Genomic DNA, 19096 nt, shown 5'->3' on the forward strand with positions numbered 1-19096 from the left:
TCCTTGTTTTGTAAGATACAATTCTCTTACTTAAACCTCTGTTGCATTAGACTTGCACGCAGGTGTGTGTGCACAAACACACCTATGGTAACATTTTCTGTCAAGGTCTGCACCAGCTAAAAAGTGTCAGTCACCACATTGCAGCGACAGGTAGGCTGATTGCTGTGTATTCAGGGCCTACTAAAGAGTTTTTGCCTGCAGGCATTAGCCAGCCAAGTCAGGGCTGGATATCACAATGTTTTTAAAGCAAGGACCTTTAGCGTCATCCTAGGGCCTTTGCAGTCTTGCCACAGTGGCTTTGGTGTGGCCAAGGCTTCCTCCTCTTCCTTCAGTGCCAAACATTTGCAGTGATGCTCCATATAGGATGTCAAAGCTGTTGCTTTAGGTTTCAGTATTTCAGAATAAACAGCCTGAAGAAATCTTTACTTCTACTTGGACATGGTAAGTTTTGAAGGGTAAACTGGCTGGATGGCCGAGCCCAGAGAGTTGTGGTGAATGGGGTGAAATCCAGCTGGCGGCCGGTCACAAGCGGAGTACCCCAGGGCTCAGTTTTGGGACCGGTCTTGTTTAATATCTTTATCAATGATCTGGATGAGGGGATTGAGTGCACCCTCAGCAAGTTTGCAGACAACACCAAGTTGGGCAGGAGTGTTGATCTGCTTGAGGGTCGGAAGGCTCTGCAGAGGGATCTGGACAGGCTGGATCCATGGGCCCAGGCCAACTGTATGAGGTTCAACAAGGCCAAGTGCCGGGTTCTACACTTTGGCCACAACAACCCCAGGCAACGCTACAGGCTTGAGGACGAGTAGCTGGAAAGCTCCCCCACAGAAAAGGACCTGGGGGTGTTGGTCGACAGCCGGCTGAAGATGAGCCAGCAGTGTGCCCAGGTGGCCAAGAAGGCCAACGGCATCCTGGCCTGTATCAGAAACAGTGTGGCCAGCAGCAGCAGGGAGGTGATGGTGCCCCTGTACTCGGCACTGGTGAGGCCGCACCTCGAATACTGTGTTCAGTTTTGGGCCCCTCACTACAAGAAGGACATTGAGGTGCTGGAGCGTGTCCAGAGAAGGGCGACGAAGCTGGTGAGGGGTCTGGAGCACAAGTCTTATGAGGAGCGGCTGAGGGAACTGGGGTTGTTCAGTCTGGAGAAGAGGAGGCTGAGGGGAGACCTCATCGCTCTCTACAACTACCTGAAAGGAGGTTGCAGAGAGGTGGGTGTTGGCCTCTTCTCCCAAGTGACTAGTGACAGGACAAGAGGAAATGGCCTCAAGTTGCACCAGGGGAGGTTCAGGCTGGATATTAGGAAAAAGTTCTTTACTGAGAGAGTAGTGAAACATTGGAACAGGCTGCCCAGGGAGGTGGTAGAGTCACCCTCCCTGGAGGTATTCAAGGAGCGTGTGGATGTGGCATTGTGGGATGTAGCTTGATGGGCATGGTGCTGTGTGGTGTTGGGTGGGTTGGTTTTTGGTGTGTTGTGGTTTGGTTTTTGTGGGTTGTTTTTTTGGTTTTTTGGTTTTTTTTTTTTTAGGTTGGACTTGATGATCTTACAGGTCTTTTCCAACCTTAGTGATTCTGTGATTCTGTGATTCTGTGATTCTGTACCTTCCTGTGCAAACGAACATACAGCAGAAACACCTGAGCCAGTCAAAGCAGCACAGATTTGAGATCAAGCCAAGAAGCGACACGAGACTGCCAGACTAGAGTGGGTGCTAGTGCTTAGTCATGTCATATCCCGCTCGTGCATCTGGTTGTGCAGTAATCGCTCCTCTCGGCTCAGCTCTGTGCTGGGCAGACATGCTCAATTCACACAGGTTTTGCTGTTAGTGCTTTTTGTATTTTCTTCCTATGCTGGATCACCTCATCCACCGTATTCTAAAGGTGGAGTAAGTAAATGTTAGGTAGAAAAATGGTAATAAACAATTGAAAAAACAGTGACATACACTATGTTACCTTTAGCTGCCAACATTAGCTACCCTATGCACATACAGTTTTTTGCTTGTCTTGCTTGGTAGCGTATTCACAGAAGTGTTCCTCAGTGTTTCATTTTAGTGTAGGCCCTTCTTCTTAAGGTGTCTAACGGAGCACTCACAAGTGTGCCGAAGCTTCTCTTTGAAATGTCTTCCGTTATAAATGGAATTATGTACAGAAGAGATGAGTGTTACATAAAGGTGAGGAAAAATAAAAATTCAAACAAGACTGCATACAAAATCAATATATGATTATCTGCTTCTATCCTTATACATAGATACAAAACTTTTCCTTTCCCCAAAAGTCACTTTATCTGTGAAAAATAGACTGCCATCATTGCCAGCAAACTTGAAGATAAGCATCGCAGTCCCATTTGAAGCCTTTTCTCATTAGTTTTAATTGGAAGTGCCGGCTCTGTGTCTTCCCTGGAAAGCAAAGGCAGCTTTGATAATGCGACCCTGGCAGTGGTGACCATGAGTGGTAAAGCCCACCCAGGTGCAGCTGAGAGGATTAACATGAATTCTGAGGGTGTTTTCACTGCAGCTTCTCGTCAGGAAATGAAATAAGGCATGGCTTGTTCCTGGAGGCTTTCGGTCTATCCTGAAGTATTTTATTATATCTCTAAGGTAAAGCCTGGCCCCACTGTGTCAAGGAACGTTTTGGCACTGATCACAGTGGGGCCAGGACGTTGTTTCCTTCCCATTTACAACATTCCAGAGAAGATTTATCTTTCTCTAGATGTCAGTGAACAAATGCACTCTTCAATATGAGAGGTAAAATGGAACATTCTTAACTGAACCGTGCTTCCTGGAGGCACAAGTAACAAACTGGATACTTGTTACTCTGTTATCATCAAGTTTCTTGGAAGGAAAAGAGCAGTGAGCAAGTCAGCGACTCCATGACAAAATGAATGCTTTTTAATTTCTTTTCTGCATACAGAATTAAATCTTGTTTTCCCTTTATGTGTTATATTTTCAGTTTATAACAAGAATGAAACTTCCAAGCTAGTTATATTCAGCTAGTTAATATAGGCTCTTCCCTTCCTTCTTCCTTGGAAAATGACTGTAACAAACAACTTCATGGGATTCCTCTCTGTCTGTCTGAATAGTTTCCAAGTTAGGGTTTACTGTCTAGAAAGAGAATGTTTCTGGGAGGAGTGAAAGAACAGCCTGGACCTAACAGTCTGACTCACCTCTCTAAAATGCTCTCTAAAAAAACCTTTTCAGAGAAAAACTGAACTTTACAATTCTTCACTCAAAACTGGTATCTTTGTTTCTTACAATTAGATGTTCTTTGATAAGAATGTTATTATTTGCTAATATGGATTGCAGATTTATAATGTCCTTAAATATGTAGCTGTGCTATAAATGTTTGTTAATATAAGTTTCAACTATACTGCCATGTTATGCATAAGCCTAACCCCTCAAGATATGCTAATTTGCCCTTAGACTCCATTCTGGATCAAGTTAAATAGTGTATTTGGCAGGGACATCCCGGTGTAGCTTAGGTACTGATGCCAGGGCCAAAACCCTGTGTGTAATATTATATATTAAAAAAACTCCATAATAATTATGTATTTTGCAGAGAAAAAAATAGAAAAAACATAAATGGAATATAAACAGGAAGTTTAATGTTGGTGTGTTTTCCCTGCAGTGTTCAAATGCCTATTTTTTTCCATTAAAGAGCTTTACAATTACAGGAAATGAGCAGCAGAGCTAATTAAGAAGGCCTGCTGCAAAAGGTGATCAAGATCAGGCAGTGGTAAGGAAAATTCACCACCATGGAAGTTTTTAGTTTCACTGTTATTACTTAAGGCTGCTGAGCACGTAGGGGTAAAACGGCTGGAATCTTTTTGCTCGTCTATTCAAACAGACAATTACAAGAAGTAATTCTGATGGACTCCGCTACACACAGGTTGCTTCAAAATGCTAATTGCTTCCCAGATTTTAAAAGATCCAGTTCTTCCCTTGAGAAACTAATTGACTGAAAGTAAATATTTCAGTCTAGAGCTTGCTCTAAGCTCCGCTGAAAGATATATTGTCAAACGAGAGCTAATACACTAAGCTGAATTTCTGATCAAAACTTCCATTCCTTTTTGTCTCTTTGATACTGCCAGGTACGAAGGTTTGGTATTACCTTATGGTGTTTGGCAATAATTTGACATAGTATGTGCCGACATCTTTGTGGATGCTGATTATTTTACACATATGGCTTCTTAATGAATGACAACATATGAAAACTCCCATTATGACAGATATATTTATTTAAATGTACTTAAGCAAAAGTAATAAAGTGTATTTAAACACAAATCTGCTAAGGATTACAGCTATCAGCTTTTACATACAATTTGCATAGATTTCAATAAGAGCACAGAATAAGACTCTTCTTACATCAGTATGGTTAAAAGATTGCCAGTGTTGTAAAGGATTTGTTTCATTAAAAGCCTGATTCACTTGCGCTTGCTTCATCCACAAATCCTAAAACAGGGGGATTCTGATCTCCTTCCCCAAATCTGACACTGTTGCCTTTGTTTGTGTTAACGTACTTGTGTATCATGCTGTAATACTGCTCTTGCGAATGGAAGGTATACAAGAATGATATCTTCCGCCAGTCTTCATTGCTGGGAGTCTGAAATGGTGCTGGGTCAGTGCCTTCAAAAAAGCAATTCGTATTTATCTCTGCCAGCCTGGTTGCATGCTCTTTAGCCTTGATCTCGAAGAGCTCCTGTTCCTTTTGCGAGTAAATTTTCCAGAACTTGAGCTGAAGATAGCTAACTGGGGAGTAACAGTGGCTGACACATGTTGAAATCAGTGCCACGGTCATGATGCTGGCTATCAGGAGCCATCCTATCAGCTTGGAAGAGAGACAGATGGGTTAACGGTGGTTTTGCATGGTCATATGTAGGAGTATAGAACTCAACATTGAAGCAGACGAGAAAACTGTAAGCGAAGGCACCCTGGAGTGTAACAGTCTGCTCACTGCAGAAAGAGGGGATCCCATGCACACAATTCAGCCAGCCTTACAGAGCTTCTGCACCCCTGAGCTGATCTTGCTGGATTGAGGATGAATACCAAAAAAAGAGACAGTGGAGTGAAGTTCTTTCCTCAGTTATATCCAGCTTTTTAACTTGGAAGGCAAGATACCGACCAGCAGTTTCTGCAGTTGCGGTCACATTTACAGTACAGAGGGTGCAGAATCAACCTGTCCATCTCTGGTGCTGCAAAGAAGACCTCCTGCTGACTGTGTTTTACCTGCTCTTGGAAAGTACCTCCTCCCCCTCCTGTCTGAGCCTGCAAAAAATGGCGAGTTGCCATAGCACACAGGAAAAGTTGTGTCCTGTATGTTTTGTAGGCAGGACACGGATCTGACTATCGAATATGGGAATTCATTCTTGTTTTATACATGATTTTAACATCCCTAGATAAGTCTTAGAGGCCCTGCCTAAAGTGGGTGTTCCAGTAGATGCTGGTCCCTCCAGTACCCAGTGGTACTTGGCTGGAAGCTCCAGGCAAAGACGATCTCACAGCATCTTTTACCTCAGGCTGATTTTTTTCAAGTGAAAAACAGAGTGCTAAGGAAAAATGAGTTTCTGTTCTTTTTGGTTCTTAATTTGGTTGAATGTAGATCAGATATTAAAAATAATGGTCAGTAATAAAAATGATCTCATGCTTTTTCTGGTCTTGTTCGGCTGGTTTGTTTCTTTTAGATTTCATTGCAATATCAGTAACAGTCAGTCTTCCTCGATTTTGCGCCTTTCTTACCTGATCTGAATTCGATGGTATAGAGTTTGCCCCTTTTCAGCCTTTTTCTTGGAGGAGCAGCATGCTAAGTGTTTAACAAATGTAAACACTTTTTTTTTGTTTTAGTAAGCATTTGTACTAAACAGGAACTTACAAAAATCCAAGTAATTACAATCTCTTATAAACTTAACTCCATTAACCAGCCTTAATGTTTTGCTGAGAAAAAGTGACAAAACCTCATTTTTCTACTGGATGACGACCAAACAAACCTAGAAACAAAACTGGAGTGATGCCAAAATCTGGGGGTTTCATTTCACTCCAAACAAAAAAATCCAACCACAAGTGCTATTTTTTTGATTATGCAGTTTGCCTTCAGCACAAGAACACTTTAAGAAGACAGACACATATTGTAACTATTCTTCTAGAATACAAGAGTGAAATTATTAATAAGTTCAAGCATTGAGATTCATAGTCAAACAAGCTGTCCTTATTTGTTTCACTTGCCAGTTCTCTGTTGCAAGGAAACATCAGCTTCCTCTCTATTCATGGCCTCAGTTTCCTCTCAGCTAATGAGTAGTTACAAAAGTTTGAGCTATTTAGAGGGGTAAAAGTGGAAAAGAGAAGAACTCACACCGTGCCTAAGTTAAATGAGAAGAAAACTTGCTGTGGAAAGTCCTCGTCTCTAGGCTGGTTCCCCGCCCAACTTTGAAAGAGGTTTTGTAAATGGCAGCTCCAAACAATTGCCATGCAAACATGCAAAACCAGAAAATAGCACAAATATACACTTATTACCTTTCTGTTAGTTTTTTTTTGCTAGTGAATTTTTGCCAATTGTGTGCTTTTGGTAATTATATAGCATGAGAAAGAAGGACTGTTTACAGTCCCTGGCAGGCACCACCGTACGTTGAGCAGCCAGGGTTGAAGCCCCTAGAGTGGAAGAGAAGAGCGGCAAGGCTTTACCTGGGACTGTGCCTGAAGGCTGAGGAATTCGTCCGATATATTCTTCAATACCTTCTCATCACAGGGTATTTTGAACAGCAGATTGTGGCACTCTTGTCCTTTATCTTTACACACGAGGTTCCTTATCAGGCCATTCCCGCTGGCCGCGCACTCGTAGAAGCTGGCTCTGAGCAGGGCCACCGCGATCCAGGTGAGGGGGGCCACCAAGGCTCTGGCTGTCACCGGCACCAGCACGAGGCAGTAGCGGGTGCAGGTTCCCCAGGGGCTGCAGCTGCAGCGCTTCTCCGCAGGGCAGCTGCCCGTCAGCAGGCGCCACGTCCTGGCATTCACCATGTAGCCAAGCAGAAAGAGGATGAAGGCAGGCACTATGAGGAAGACGGAGCCATACAGCATGTTCCCAGAATTGCAGGGACACTTGAACACCACAGAGGTGAAGATGTGCTCACTGGCAGCTGTCAGCAAGGACACGATGCTGTAACCCAGAATGGTCTGGTGGCGGATGCAGAAATCCAGCGCCCCACGTAACTTATCCATTTTCTGCCTCCTCTTACTTTGAGGAGAGCAAAATCTCTGTCAGAAAAGGAAAAGAGAAAAACAAGTATCCTGAAGTTTCCACGGCTTAGAGAAGCTCGCAGAGCTTTCACTTTCTGTTGTTGGTGGTGATGCAGTGAGGCATAGAAACAGCTCTCGTTAGAGGAATCAGAAGAGTATGAGCTCACTGCACAGTATCACGGTCAAGTGGAGACCACAGCGGAAACCCACCCCAGTAATCAACATCAAAACAACAAAGATCTATCTTTGTTTCTATAAAAATAGTTTGTATTTGTCCACACATACATTGTAAATAGCAATGGCTTAAACATCACCTTTTCAGTGAAGCTTTTCAGCGAGGCAACAGATTCAAAGTGTGAATAAAATGTGAGAAAACCGCCCGGAACTGTGTACAGTTTTTTTATCCTGCCTTATTATTAGCAATACAATATGGCTTGTCCTCCTATGGAAGAAAATTCAACCCTAATCACATTAATTTTTCCAGCTAATCAATTAATCTTTTTAAAGTAGTTAGAGCAAAGTAGCCAGTGCATACATAGCAATGACCCAGCAAGTGGTTTCCACTGAAGCTCCAGCTACCAGAGTACTGTTTGCCAGGAACCAGGCTTTGGACTCCCTCCTCCATAGCAGGTAGCAGCAGCTTTGCAGCCTGGATAAAAAACCATCTCTAAACAAGTAGAAACTAAGCATATGGCATGAAGTGAAAGAATGATGGAAAAGGCTTGCAGAATGAAGAAAAAGATCTGGAAGAGATTCCTGGGCTTGGAAGACTGAGCTGCCTATGAAGACATTTGCTCCCAGAGTCCACAGGTTTCATTCATGCCCTGAGGGAGCTCGACCAGGCTCCTAGCTAAGGTTTGTCTTGTCCAAATCTAGATGAGGTGAACTGGCACTCAGAATCAAGGAAGTTGAAGCTTTGTTGCTTGCTCATAGCCATGTAGCTGAAGCTCTCTGAGGCGATGTAGGCAGTGCGGCAGTTTGCTGTCATCACATGCTTGGTGACACCCAGATGTGCAGGCAGCCAGGGAGCTTGTTGTCACTGTCATCTTCTCTGCCACAACTACTTATCCGGGATTTTAGAGCCAAAATCACCAGCCTCTTGCATGAACCAGGAGCTCTCTGGCCTCACTGGGTGCATCAGCAGTATGAATTCATCCTGATGAGATTTCAGATGCTGTAATTTATACCGCACTGATTCTTCCTGGGCATTATCATGGCATAGAGGTTAACCACAAAGCCAGAGCCTCACCCCAAGCTTAGGCAAACATTGCCAGCCTGATTTTGGTACTGGCTACTTCAAGCAAGACAGCAAGGCGTGATGCTGCCTGTATCACTCCATGCTGTACCCAGGGCTGCAGGAACCAAGCATGATGGAAACACAATGGCTTGTCAAAACTCTGTGAGAACCTAAATTACTTTCAATGAGCTTTGGGGGGGTCATTTAAACCTTCCAAAGGGTCCTTGCAGCTCTTTGAGCAGCTGAGTAGATGGCATGGAGGCACCAGAGCAGGCAGCGCTGCTGTGGGTGGCCGCCGGGCTCCCACCAGACATGCTGTGGTCAGCACCGATCTGCTGCTGCAGAGCAAAGCATGCCATCAACTGAAATGCTTGCCTTGGTCTGGAGGAGACTTTGCTTTGTTATTATGCAGCAGTAAAATATAAAGACATAAAACCACAGCGGACATAAAACCAGCAAGAGTGAATCAGACTGAAGACTGAGTTAGTCTGGTCACCTCTTGGTTACAGCGGATAAGCTGAGGAGGAGCACAGGGACAGGGGAAGCAAGCTCAGGAACGCACTCACACCCCGTGAATCTGCATTTCAGGGATCTCCTTTGCATTTAACACCTGTTGAGGTATTTCTTCTGTAAATTTGTCTGGTTTCAGTTTTAACCCATGCAGACTTTTTAACATCCAGAACATTGTAGAGCAAGTGTGCTTAACCTTCATTCAAACCTGACACCACCTCATTCAATGCCCCCAAGTTCTGGAAGGGGAAGAGATAAAACACTGGATCCCTATCTGGTGTCTCCATCAACTCATGATCTTGTACATCTTCATCACAACCCCCTCTTTTCCAGGCTGAGGGGTCCCTAATACGTTTAGTCATTCCTTGTCTAATGTATACCTTTGTATACTTTTTTTTTAATCCATGTTGCCACCTGAACCATTCTCTAGGATTCAGGTATCAGTTTTTACATGAGGGGAGTGGGGGGTATACCAGATTTGCAGTGCATTGAAGGTGCAGCTGAATCACAGCTTGCTACAATGGCAGACTGATGTGACTTTGTTTCCTATTTCCTTTTAATAATTTCTAGAATTTTAATGGCTTTTTATCACCTGTGAAGCACTGAGTTAATATTTTAGTGAGCTATGTATTATAATAAAAAAATCTCAGTCCCGAGGGTTAATCTCTGTCAGCTCAGAGTCTATCAGTGTATACATGAAGGTAGGATTTAGTTTCACTTTGAACACCACTTCCTCTACACTGAATTTGGCCTGCCATTTTGCTTTCTGGTCAGGCCGCCTAAGAAAGTATATCTGCAGTTCTTTAAAGCAGAGGTTTGTTTTTAACTAACCAGAATAACTTTGTGTTATTGGCAAATATAGTTGCCTTGATTTTTACCTAGAGGCAATGGTTAGCGTACCTTGAAACCAGAATTCACCATGTCTGAAAAAGTCTTAGCAGACGTCGGGATGGCAGAAATAACAGCAGCAAGGTGAAATTGCTGCAAAGGCACCTCATTACGGAGGCAGGGACACGGGCTGCCTCTGAGAACCACTGGTTTAGCAAGAGAACCTCGGGACCAGCGGCAGCTCTCTGGAGCAGGTAATGACCACACAGGGCAAAGAGTACACCAAGAAACCCTGCTACTTCACTTTCAGAGCCTCATTTCAGCAGTGTTTTATTTATCTGTAATAAAATACGATTTCAGGAACAAGCTTCCTGGGAAAAGGGAGGGGAGCTGTGTGTGAAAAAAATTAACCCTCCGCTCCAAGCAAACGTGTTTCCAGTAAACACTCGCAGGAAGAGGTGGGAGAGACCCCCCTGGCTGGAAAGCGCAGGAGTAGCTGTGGTGGGAGTCAAGCGGGCGAAGCGATGGCCCGGGCGAGCCCCGTGCGCGGGCAGCCTCGGGAGCCGGGGGGCGGGTGGGGGTCCCGGGCGGAGGAGCCGAGGGGCGGCGGGGTGCGGAGCCCTGCGGCCCCACTGCTTTGCCGTCCTGTGCGCCTCGGGGCATTGCTCTCCCAGGGCAGCTCTTTCTTGCCCTGCACGTTAACACCTGTCTCGCCGCAACAGCTGTAAAGCGTTAACTGGAAAGTGTTCAGAAAAACAGTTTTCTGCTAAAGAACCCAGAGTTCCAATGTAATGGTGGGTTTTGCATTGATTTGCATGAGATTTCATGCCTTCCAAGGGGGATGGAAACAATGCCAGAATGAAGAAGATTGACGTTTTTAGAACATTATTTGAAACATCTTTTCATGTTGAAATATACTTTACTAAAATGAAGGGGTCAGCTGAAAACAAATTGACGTGTTTAATATTTTATCAAGTTTCTCCCTGACATTTTAATTTCTATCCTTTCATGTGCAGCTGAATGAACGAATCTCAAACATTTTCTAGGTGGAAAAAGCTGTAGTCTAACTAGTTCTGTGGTTGTATCAAATGTATAATACTGGTCCTTAATGCAGCGTGTGTGTCTGCTCGTGCGCGCTGGCGAGCTTTGCTAGTACATATTGAGTAGATCTTGTTTTAGTCATGCTAGTAAGTCCTGACAATAGGTTATTTATTTTTTTGCTGAGACATTTGCTATTTGTTCGGAATTGCAAAAGATTGGGTTTGTTTTTCTACGGATCATTCTCTTTCTAGCTGCTCCAACCAAGGCCCCTTTTGTCCCCAGTTCCTGTCTTTAGTCTTATCAAGCTCAGCTTCCTCTTCACATTATTAATCTAAAATCCTCTACATCCACAGATGCAATGGAAAAGAGCACCTCAGCACTGGTTTTCTATTTATATCAACTGGACTTGCTTCTTCAAGTGAAAAAGTTGTAAGCCGCATTTCTCAGTGCCCAGTTCATAAAGACATATGGAAAAGCCTTTTTGTTGTAGGAAAATTCTTGTAACACCTTTTGTCTCGTTCCAGGTAAAATTAATGCTTAACTAGTGGGGGGGTCTTGTCCGCAAGCAGATCTGCCGCTACCCTGCAGGTGGACTGACCTCCCCTGGAGGCCCATTACCTCAGTTTCTGAAACCGAGGAAGTTATTCTGACTTTACGGTTGATCCAGTCTTCTTACATGTTTGTGAAGTGTCACACAGCTCAGTGGCACCACATAAATCATTAATAGTACTAATACTTAGCAGAGCAGTAGCCTGAGAAGTAGCACTGTGACTGGGCGTGTACAGCTTACAAGCATTTGTGTACGTTATACTGCTATTTTGGGGCAATATATTTTTTAGCAGTTTTTGGCTGAAACCAGATTTTAGTGGGTAGGAAGGAACCAGGTCTGCAAAACCAAGTGTAGCTCTGAAGGAGGCTCTGACAGGTGAACTCTGGTACAGAGTCACACACTCTGCTCTTTTAACACTACAGGTCCACTACAGGTCTCATTTCTGGATGGGGAGGGTCCTGTAACCCAGTCCAAGTGTCCTACAGCAACCAGCAGTGTGAGGGCTTTACTTTCAATCTACACTAATCTACAGTCTATATGTGCCATAAATGTCTGTGCGATTCTTGAAGTGTTGGCTGTGGATTAAATGAAAAATATTTGCTGAGTTTATAAGAAAATATATGATGTTTTCATAGGATTAGAAAGGTAGAACTTGTCAGGTTTTTTTAATGATGAAATTAAGGAGCCTTAGTGAGGCAGATTATAGAGTTAACTTATTTGTAATTAGGTAAATCACCCTGGGTAGTCAACTAGTCAGATCTAAGAAAACAAAGCTCAGTCTTTTTCACTTGTTATAGAAAATGAAATGCCATAAAATTACTTTGCAAATTTAAGCACATTAAACCCAAAATATTTCTATGCTCTTATTATAAATGTTTTGTATTCTATATGTCCTTGCTTTCTTCAGGTTATACCATCACATCTTGCTGTCTTGGAATTACTGAATAGCTGAGATTTGATTCTGTTCTACTCCTTCTGTGTGTGTGTGTGGCCTAATGCTGTCTGATCATATGCTACAAGATATGCTCTGTACTTTTTCATTCAATTAATCCTTCTTCCTCTTTTTAAACTTTAACTAATTAACTAGTTCTTCAGTTCATGGTAGTACACCCCTTTCCCCCACCTCCAGTTTCCCACCCTGGGCTCCTTTGCTGTGCAAATTTTATTACTTAAAGAATTTTTTTCTAACAGTAAGGCAGTGCAAGAGCTGAGACCCTATCCCTTTCAAAGCTGTCCACGTGCAGCTATCTTAGTTATGCCAATAAGTTCACAGCCTTCTCTGGGCAAAATCAGGTGAGCAAGTTAAGAATGAAAAAGAGAAACCTCATGAATCTTCCCATGAAGGGATGCCAGTCATTTCTTCTTAGTAAGTTAGAAGATAGGCAAACCAATCATCCATATGGAAGAAACTGCTCAATAATGTTAGTACACTTTTACCAGTGAAAAGAAATTTATAGCAACAGCTACTACTTCTAACGTACTCCTGGAGGAAGATAACTTCACTAGGAAGCACTACTTTGTCAAAGGAAATGATGGGTGACTAGACTTCACTGTAGATTTTTCAACTCCTCTCCCACCAAACAGCCTACATGATATACTAGATGTAGCATATAATTAAAATTTAGCATACATTTCCCTCTGCAGAATGAACATTCATCCTGCTCTTCATTCAGCAATGATGACCACAAGGGAGGTCTAGAAATGGTCTCAGTGTCCTGTAACTGAGTTTTGTTCTTACAGAATTGAAAAGTTTCTGGCTGCTGGTCCTCAACCTCAATTGCTCATATATTTTTTGCTAATCAGTCTCATCGCTGATCTGCAGAATACCCAGGCTGTTTCAGCTTACCACAAATGTACAAGCTGTGTCAGACTCTATGGTAGCTACGTCTGGCTTGTATTAAAGGCTGAACTCTATTACACTCAACCGCACTTGTGTGTGCACTTTCAGTACCTGCCTCTTATACACAGCTAGTCCTGCTGTCAGTTTGTCCTGCCATTTGGGAGAGCCTATGACATTGTAACTGGCAGAGAAAACCTTTTTTTCTTTTTTTTTTTCTTTTTTTTTGCTAGGAAGACATAATTCAAAAGGAAAGAATTATAGATGGGACATAAGGAGAAAGCACTCCCAGCTGCCCATGTTTTATGTTAGCAGTAACTTTCCAAGTCTTTGGGTCTGCCCTCATTTATTCTGTAACGCTCAAATACTCCATCATCGTTGTCATTTTATTTGCAAGGCACTTGCAGCTCTATTTTATATCATTATTGAACATCTTCTATATTGCTCTACCTTACATAAAGGCAGAGTTATTTAAGTGCCCTCCCAGAGACTCTGGTCCTCTGCCCATTTTCCTGTTGCTAGCCATCTGCAGTTGGGTCCACCAGAGGAAACTCCATGAGGTGTACAAGATTGTGTTGTACCAGAGTTTACCACTTCCGCTGTCAGAGCCACAACCTCCACACAGCTTGTTGGAGGAATGTCCTACAAAGCCTTGGGCCCTCTGAGGCAGAGTAAGATATATGACATTTTAAGGCTGACCCATTGCATACTGTTCCACCGCTCACTGGGGAAATGGAATCTCATCATTGCCAATGGGTCAATCACAGTCACCTTCATTACCTGACAAACTTAATAAATGAAAGATTACTTTACTTAATCACAATAAGCGTTATGCCATATAAAAAAAGACAAACATGAGAGAAGCGAATATCGTTCTAGCTATAGTTATCAGTTAAGACCTACTATAACTGCTTTAGCATCTTTACTAGGTCATGAAGCAACTTGGCCTTCCTTAGCATGCCCTGAAGAGTTCAGCTCCTCATCCTAAGCATAGTCCTGTTCTTTAGGGATAAAAGAAATCCATTTGCTGATCACTTATCTCTCCTGCCACAGGCTGGAAAGCATCTAGCTTACTCTCACAGCAGCGTGGCAGTGTAGGGAAGTTTCCACGCCCCATCCTGCTCAAGTTTTCTTCGTTGGCATTTCCTGTGGGCAGGTCCAACGGGCCCATCTTTCCTGGCATTCCTAGATTCCCGTGTTACAACCTTTATGAAGACAAAGTGGAAAACCAGGGAGTTTATACTTATGATTTTAGAATCATTCCACCTCCTTGAAAATTGCCTTCCAACTGGTAGTAGGTATGTAGCTAGACTGAGTGTGTAATGTTTGGAGTGAAAGTGCTTGCTGGTGAAAAAATGTATGTTAATATTTTGGGGAAAGTAGTAAATCCATGTATCTTTTTGCTATGGATTATTGTTCATGGTAGCACAGCCCTGGGTGTTGGAGGGGGACAGCTTTCCTCTTGATTGACCTAGGGTCAGTTGGGAGTGAAACCAGTAAAATCACTGGTGATTTTGGGTGCAAGTCATAGGGGAAAAAGGCCGCAATATCATGCTAAATATCTTACACAACAACGCATTTCAAATGCTAAGCAATTTTTCTCTGAGGCCCTAAACGTTGGGAAAATTATCATAAATGCTATGAATGCTGCCTTCCTTTATCAGCCTGAGGAACCTGCCAGGAAAGGTAGCATCTGGAGGAAGTGCTACATGTGCATTTAGCTGAAGGAATGACTAGATATGCTGGGAGAACATGGCAAACAGGATAACAAGACTGGGAGCTTCTTTCCTCATAGGGGCATATGCCTGTGTCACAGCTCATTGCCTACAGCAGGCTTCTGTATGAGGAAAAAGCAAGTGCACCTTGCTTAGGTGGCAATGTCCAGCTTTACTGTTGCAATGGGATATACTACGTATGTCATGGAGGACCCTGTCCTGTCAAATGACTGATTGTGATACAACTCATGCATAGTAGACTTGACACATGCCAACCCTTCTGTGTGTATGCTGTGCACGTGAACATCAGCACGCTGCTGCCTGCCCACGTGTCAGAGGTTCTTAGAAAAGAGGGAAGCTGAGAGTGGGCTGTCACCACTGTGACAAGTCACGGAGACCGTGCCGGACTGCTGTCTTCCCCAAGGGTGTCTCATACACAGAGCAGGCTACCAGCCAGGCAAAGGTGGTCACAGCCCATTCCTCATGGCTATCTTTCCTAGGGAACCCCACAGTGCTTTTCCTTTCCGTGACTGGTGAATATCTGCAGCCCAGATGGATGGGCCGTATGTTGGGCAGCCCCGTTAGATGCTGAGCTGAAGAGCTCTGAAGTCCCAGCTCACCTTACACCTACAAGTTAAAGCTTACCTGAGATCAGATGAGAAGAACACAGCTTTCACAGCATCAGCAAGGCCCAGGGGGACTATTAGGATCCCACCGTTTGTCTTTCAGTATAATGAGGATTCCCACAGTAACTCTGGTAGTTGCAGGCATTGTTGTGGAGAGCATGGACATACAAATGCATGCCAACAGCATCTCTCCTCCTGCTTTTTTCTGGCTTTTGGAATTCGACTGAGAACAAATCTGTGGGATTTAACTGCGTAATTCCATTACCACAAGAATATCACTACCACAATGCATGATTTGCATTGTTCTCTTGCTATTTTTTATTAATATGAATTAAAGCAGAGATGATATGGCCTGGTATATATGGATTCATGTGCTCCTTAGTACCTCATGGCCACTGCAGTCATGTTCAGTGTCACTGAAAACTGAAGATGAAATCCCAATTCTCATGAAATTCTTAGTTTTCCGGTTGACTTAAATGGCTGCAGCCACTATGCAGTGTAGAGAAGCAACCAAGGCAAGCACAAATTTAAATGTCACCCATCTGTGTTAGTTTTTATCAGGAGCAAAACTGATGCCAGCTTTGAGGAAGACCCAATGATAATTCTGTTTTTTGAAGTACTTTTTTAGAATGCACTTATACATTGTGTAGTTGGGTCCAGTTCTCCTGCCTGCCTCAAGCAGACAACAGCTATGTTCCTTCCTTGAAAGGGCTCTTTCTTTGAAGTACTTTGACATTATTTGTTTCAAGGTTGATCTCGTTCAGAAAACAGTCTGTGTACTGATGACAGTATGGAGATATCCAGCACTGGATGGCATAGGCCTCCTGCTGTAGAGTGCTCCTGGAGTCAACTGCCAAGGAAGGACAGAAAATAACATCTTGGCTTCGTTAGCTGAGTCTGACTTACCAGCTTGAAGTTACCCTACTGAATTTTAACAGAGTAGCCAGAGCAAAGGGATTAAAGTTAGGCAAAAGCATGTTTGATCCCAACTAAGACTTTTGCAGACCAAATAAATGTGAATGTAATGTCCTGGTGCAGAAATACAGCTATTTTCCAAACACTATATGCTTTCAAACACTACAAAAAAAAAATTTCATCAGTGGAAAATACATAGGTCAACAGAAGAATTTGATGTATTTCAGACATATAATCCTTCAGAATAAGCTTTGATCTTATGAGTTTTAAGAAATGAGGTAATGTGCTCCATTCCCTTTGCTTCCTTTAGTCACAATAATGTATATAACACACATAGCCAATTTTTAGCTGCACTGAAAAAATCATTAAAAAATTTAAGAACCAGATTCCACCCTCAAATGTACACATCACTACCTGTGGGCTAAATTCCCATTCACTTTGTTCAGAATACACTGAGCTAACTTTAGACTAATTTAGACTGCAGCCCTGAAATGAAGCATGCATGACTGAACATCAGCTATTGAAGAGAAGTTGAGCGACATCAGCAGGGTCTCAGGTGAATACAGGAACCCATCCACATACACCCAGTTGTAGGATAGCCATCTTTTCCTGTGGCCAGAGATGCAGAAAAATTAACATTTTTAGAAACCAAAAAGAAGCAGAATAAGAATGGGAGCAGAGGCATGTGTCAGAAACACTTCAGTATTGTGACTCCATTTAAAATTGGGAGTGAAAGATAGCTTCACTACTGGGTAACCATACAGTGACATTTCAAAAGTTGTTCAGTATACCCAGTCCAGGTGAAACTAGTGCTAAGTGCCTCTGCCATGGAAATAGAGCTCACTGAGACTGCTTCTCTCTTGCATTTCAGACAAAGGACACAAAGGCGAGGACAGCATTCTCTCTTATGTCAGCAAGCACTGAGGAAAGCCAACCTTCTCCAGCCCTCCCACAAGCCAGTAAGGCTATCTGGGCTGATCCCATTTACCTGCTCTTCCTCACCACGCTTCCTAGCAAAGCAAGGGCAGCTCAGATTTTTCAGCGTATGCTGCCATCTGAGGGCTTAAACTGTTTCTTCATTGTGACACAGACACTTCTACCCAACAGCCCAAGTTGCTGGTTGCTGATGGCATGGAACCATCTGTTCTTCCATTTGCTTTAAATTCCCTTAAAAAATTCCTTATCTTTGATAAGGAATGGGAGGGACAAGAAGAATGGAAGCAAAGAATGGAAACAAAACTTCCATGAGCACTGGCGAGGGACTCTTTACAGGCTCTGGCCTGGAAAAGAATAAGTAAGAAAGTACGTAAGATTCTTTTTGTAGCTGAAAAATACTGAGCACAATTACAGCTTCATCACTAGTTGAAGCAAACTTCAGTTGCCCTATCTGAATCAAAGATACATCTGTGTAAGTGGACTTCAGCGTGGCCAGTAATGACAGTCATGTACAGGTAACTCATAAATCTTTAACAGAAAGGTATCAGATGCTGGAAAACCCTTGGATTCCCACTTTATGCTGACGTGGGTCTGGTCTCCCATTCAGGAGGACAGACTGGTACATTTCATTTCCCTTCACCCCATCATCGCATATAGACTATTCATTTGAATGCTGGTCTGCTTTAAAAGCTGCTTTAAGACCTGGCTGTGAGCATGGACAGCTCTGGCAACCACCTCTTTCCCTTTGCATTGCTAGAATGGTGCAGAGAAGGGTAGTGTAAATGAGAGCTAATGTGCACAACCATACCTTACTTTCCAGTCTCTGTAATTCTGCAGTTTCATTTGACAGCTACACAAATCCTATGCTATAATACAGATGCCACCCTACAAAGCAGACCAAGAAATGCAGGTATTTCTCAAAAGCCTTCTAGACTATAGGTTGGCTTTCTGTAGCTGGTTGTTCAAAGCAATAATAAATTGACACAGTGTAAATGTGCATAGACATGAAATAAAGTGAAATATTTGTATGAACTTCACTGTTGGCATTAGCCTGCTAAAGGCTAAAAGCTACCATAGCTTTTCCTGAAGGTTCGTATGTCCGCAGAGGACATGAAGACACAAGCACAGGTTATTTGCTTATAAGGCATAACGACTCCCTGAATTACCCTGGGGCAATTGATGGCACCAGCTCCCAGTGGAGGGATGTGCCAGGCCATACAACTAAACTGCAAAAGTACCTGCATCTTGATTTTTCAGTGTTCCATGGCCAATAATAATATCACCTAATATGGAAAAACTAACCAACAGTGTCTTTGAAACAGAACATAACCCAACAGCTATTTCTGCGGGTCTTCATGTCATCACAGTGCAAAGGCAGAAATAAGGAGATTTCCAGTGATACGCAGCCTATCACAATCTAGTCGTACTTCCAGCAGGCACCGCTACAAACATGGAGCTATACTGGGCAACACTCCCAAGGCTCAGGTCCCTTCACCTTAAGCAATTAAGTGGGTGATTTGAAATAAGTGATTAACCACCCTACATGCCTTTTGCAATAAGGGAAAAGGGAAAGGTATGTCTTGAAGGTGTTTCAAGGTCTTAGGTGGACCAAGTAGCTACCTGAAGGCTCTCTTTCTCCACTGACTATGCATGGATCAGAAATTAACTGGGGTCCTAAATCTTT

General features: G+C 43.1%; 1 protein-coding gene across 1 annotated transcript; it reads right to left on the minus strand.

Moving 5' to 3' along the window:
- Positions 1-4274: 4274 nt before the first annotated feature.
- On the minus strand, positions 4275-7353 carry CALHM6 (calcium homeostasis modulator family member 6). Its single transcript, XM_009811415.2, has 2 exons — positions 6666-7353; positions 4275-4818 (listed from the first exon to the last, which is right to left on the minus strand). Exons 1-2 carry the CDS (start codon positions 7197-7199, stop codon positions 4402-4404), a joined length of 951 nt encoding a protein of 316 aa, XP_009809717.2. The 5' UTR covers positions 7200-7353; the 3' UTR covers positions 4275-4401.
- Between the last annotated feature and the right edge of the window lie 11743 nt (positions 7354-19096).

Source organism: Gavia stellata, chromosome 2 (assembly GCF_030936135.1).
Source record: "Gavia stellata isolate bGavSte3 chromosome 2, bGavSte3.hap2, whole genome shotgun sequence".
Taxonomy (NCBI): domain Eukaryota; kingdom Metazoa; phylum Chordata; class Aves; order Gaviiformes; family Gaviidae; genus Gavia; species Gavia stellata.

Coding starts and splice junctions, on each gene's coding strand:
- CALHM6 (XM_009811415.2), bottom strand. CDS start 7,199: ATGGATAAGTTACGTGGGGCGCTGGATTTCTGCATCCGCCACCAGACC. Junction 4,819..6,665: donor GCCTTCAGGCACAGTCCCAG/GTAAAGCCTTGC, acceptor CTCTCTTCCAAG/CTGATAGGATGGCTCCTGAT.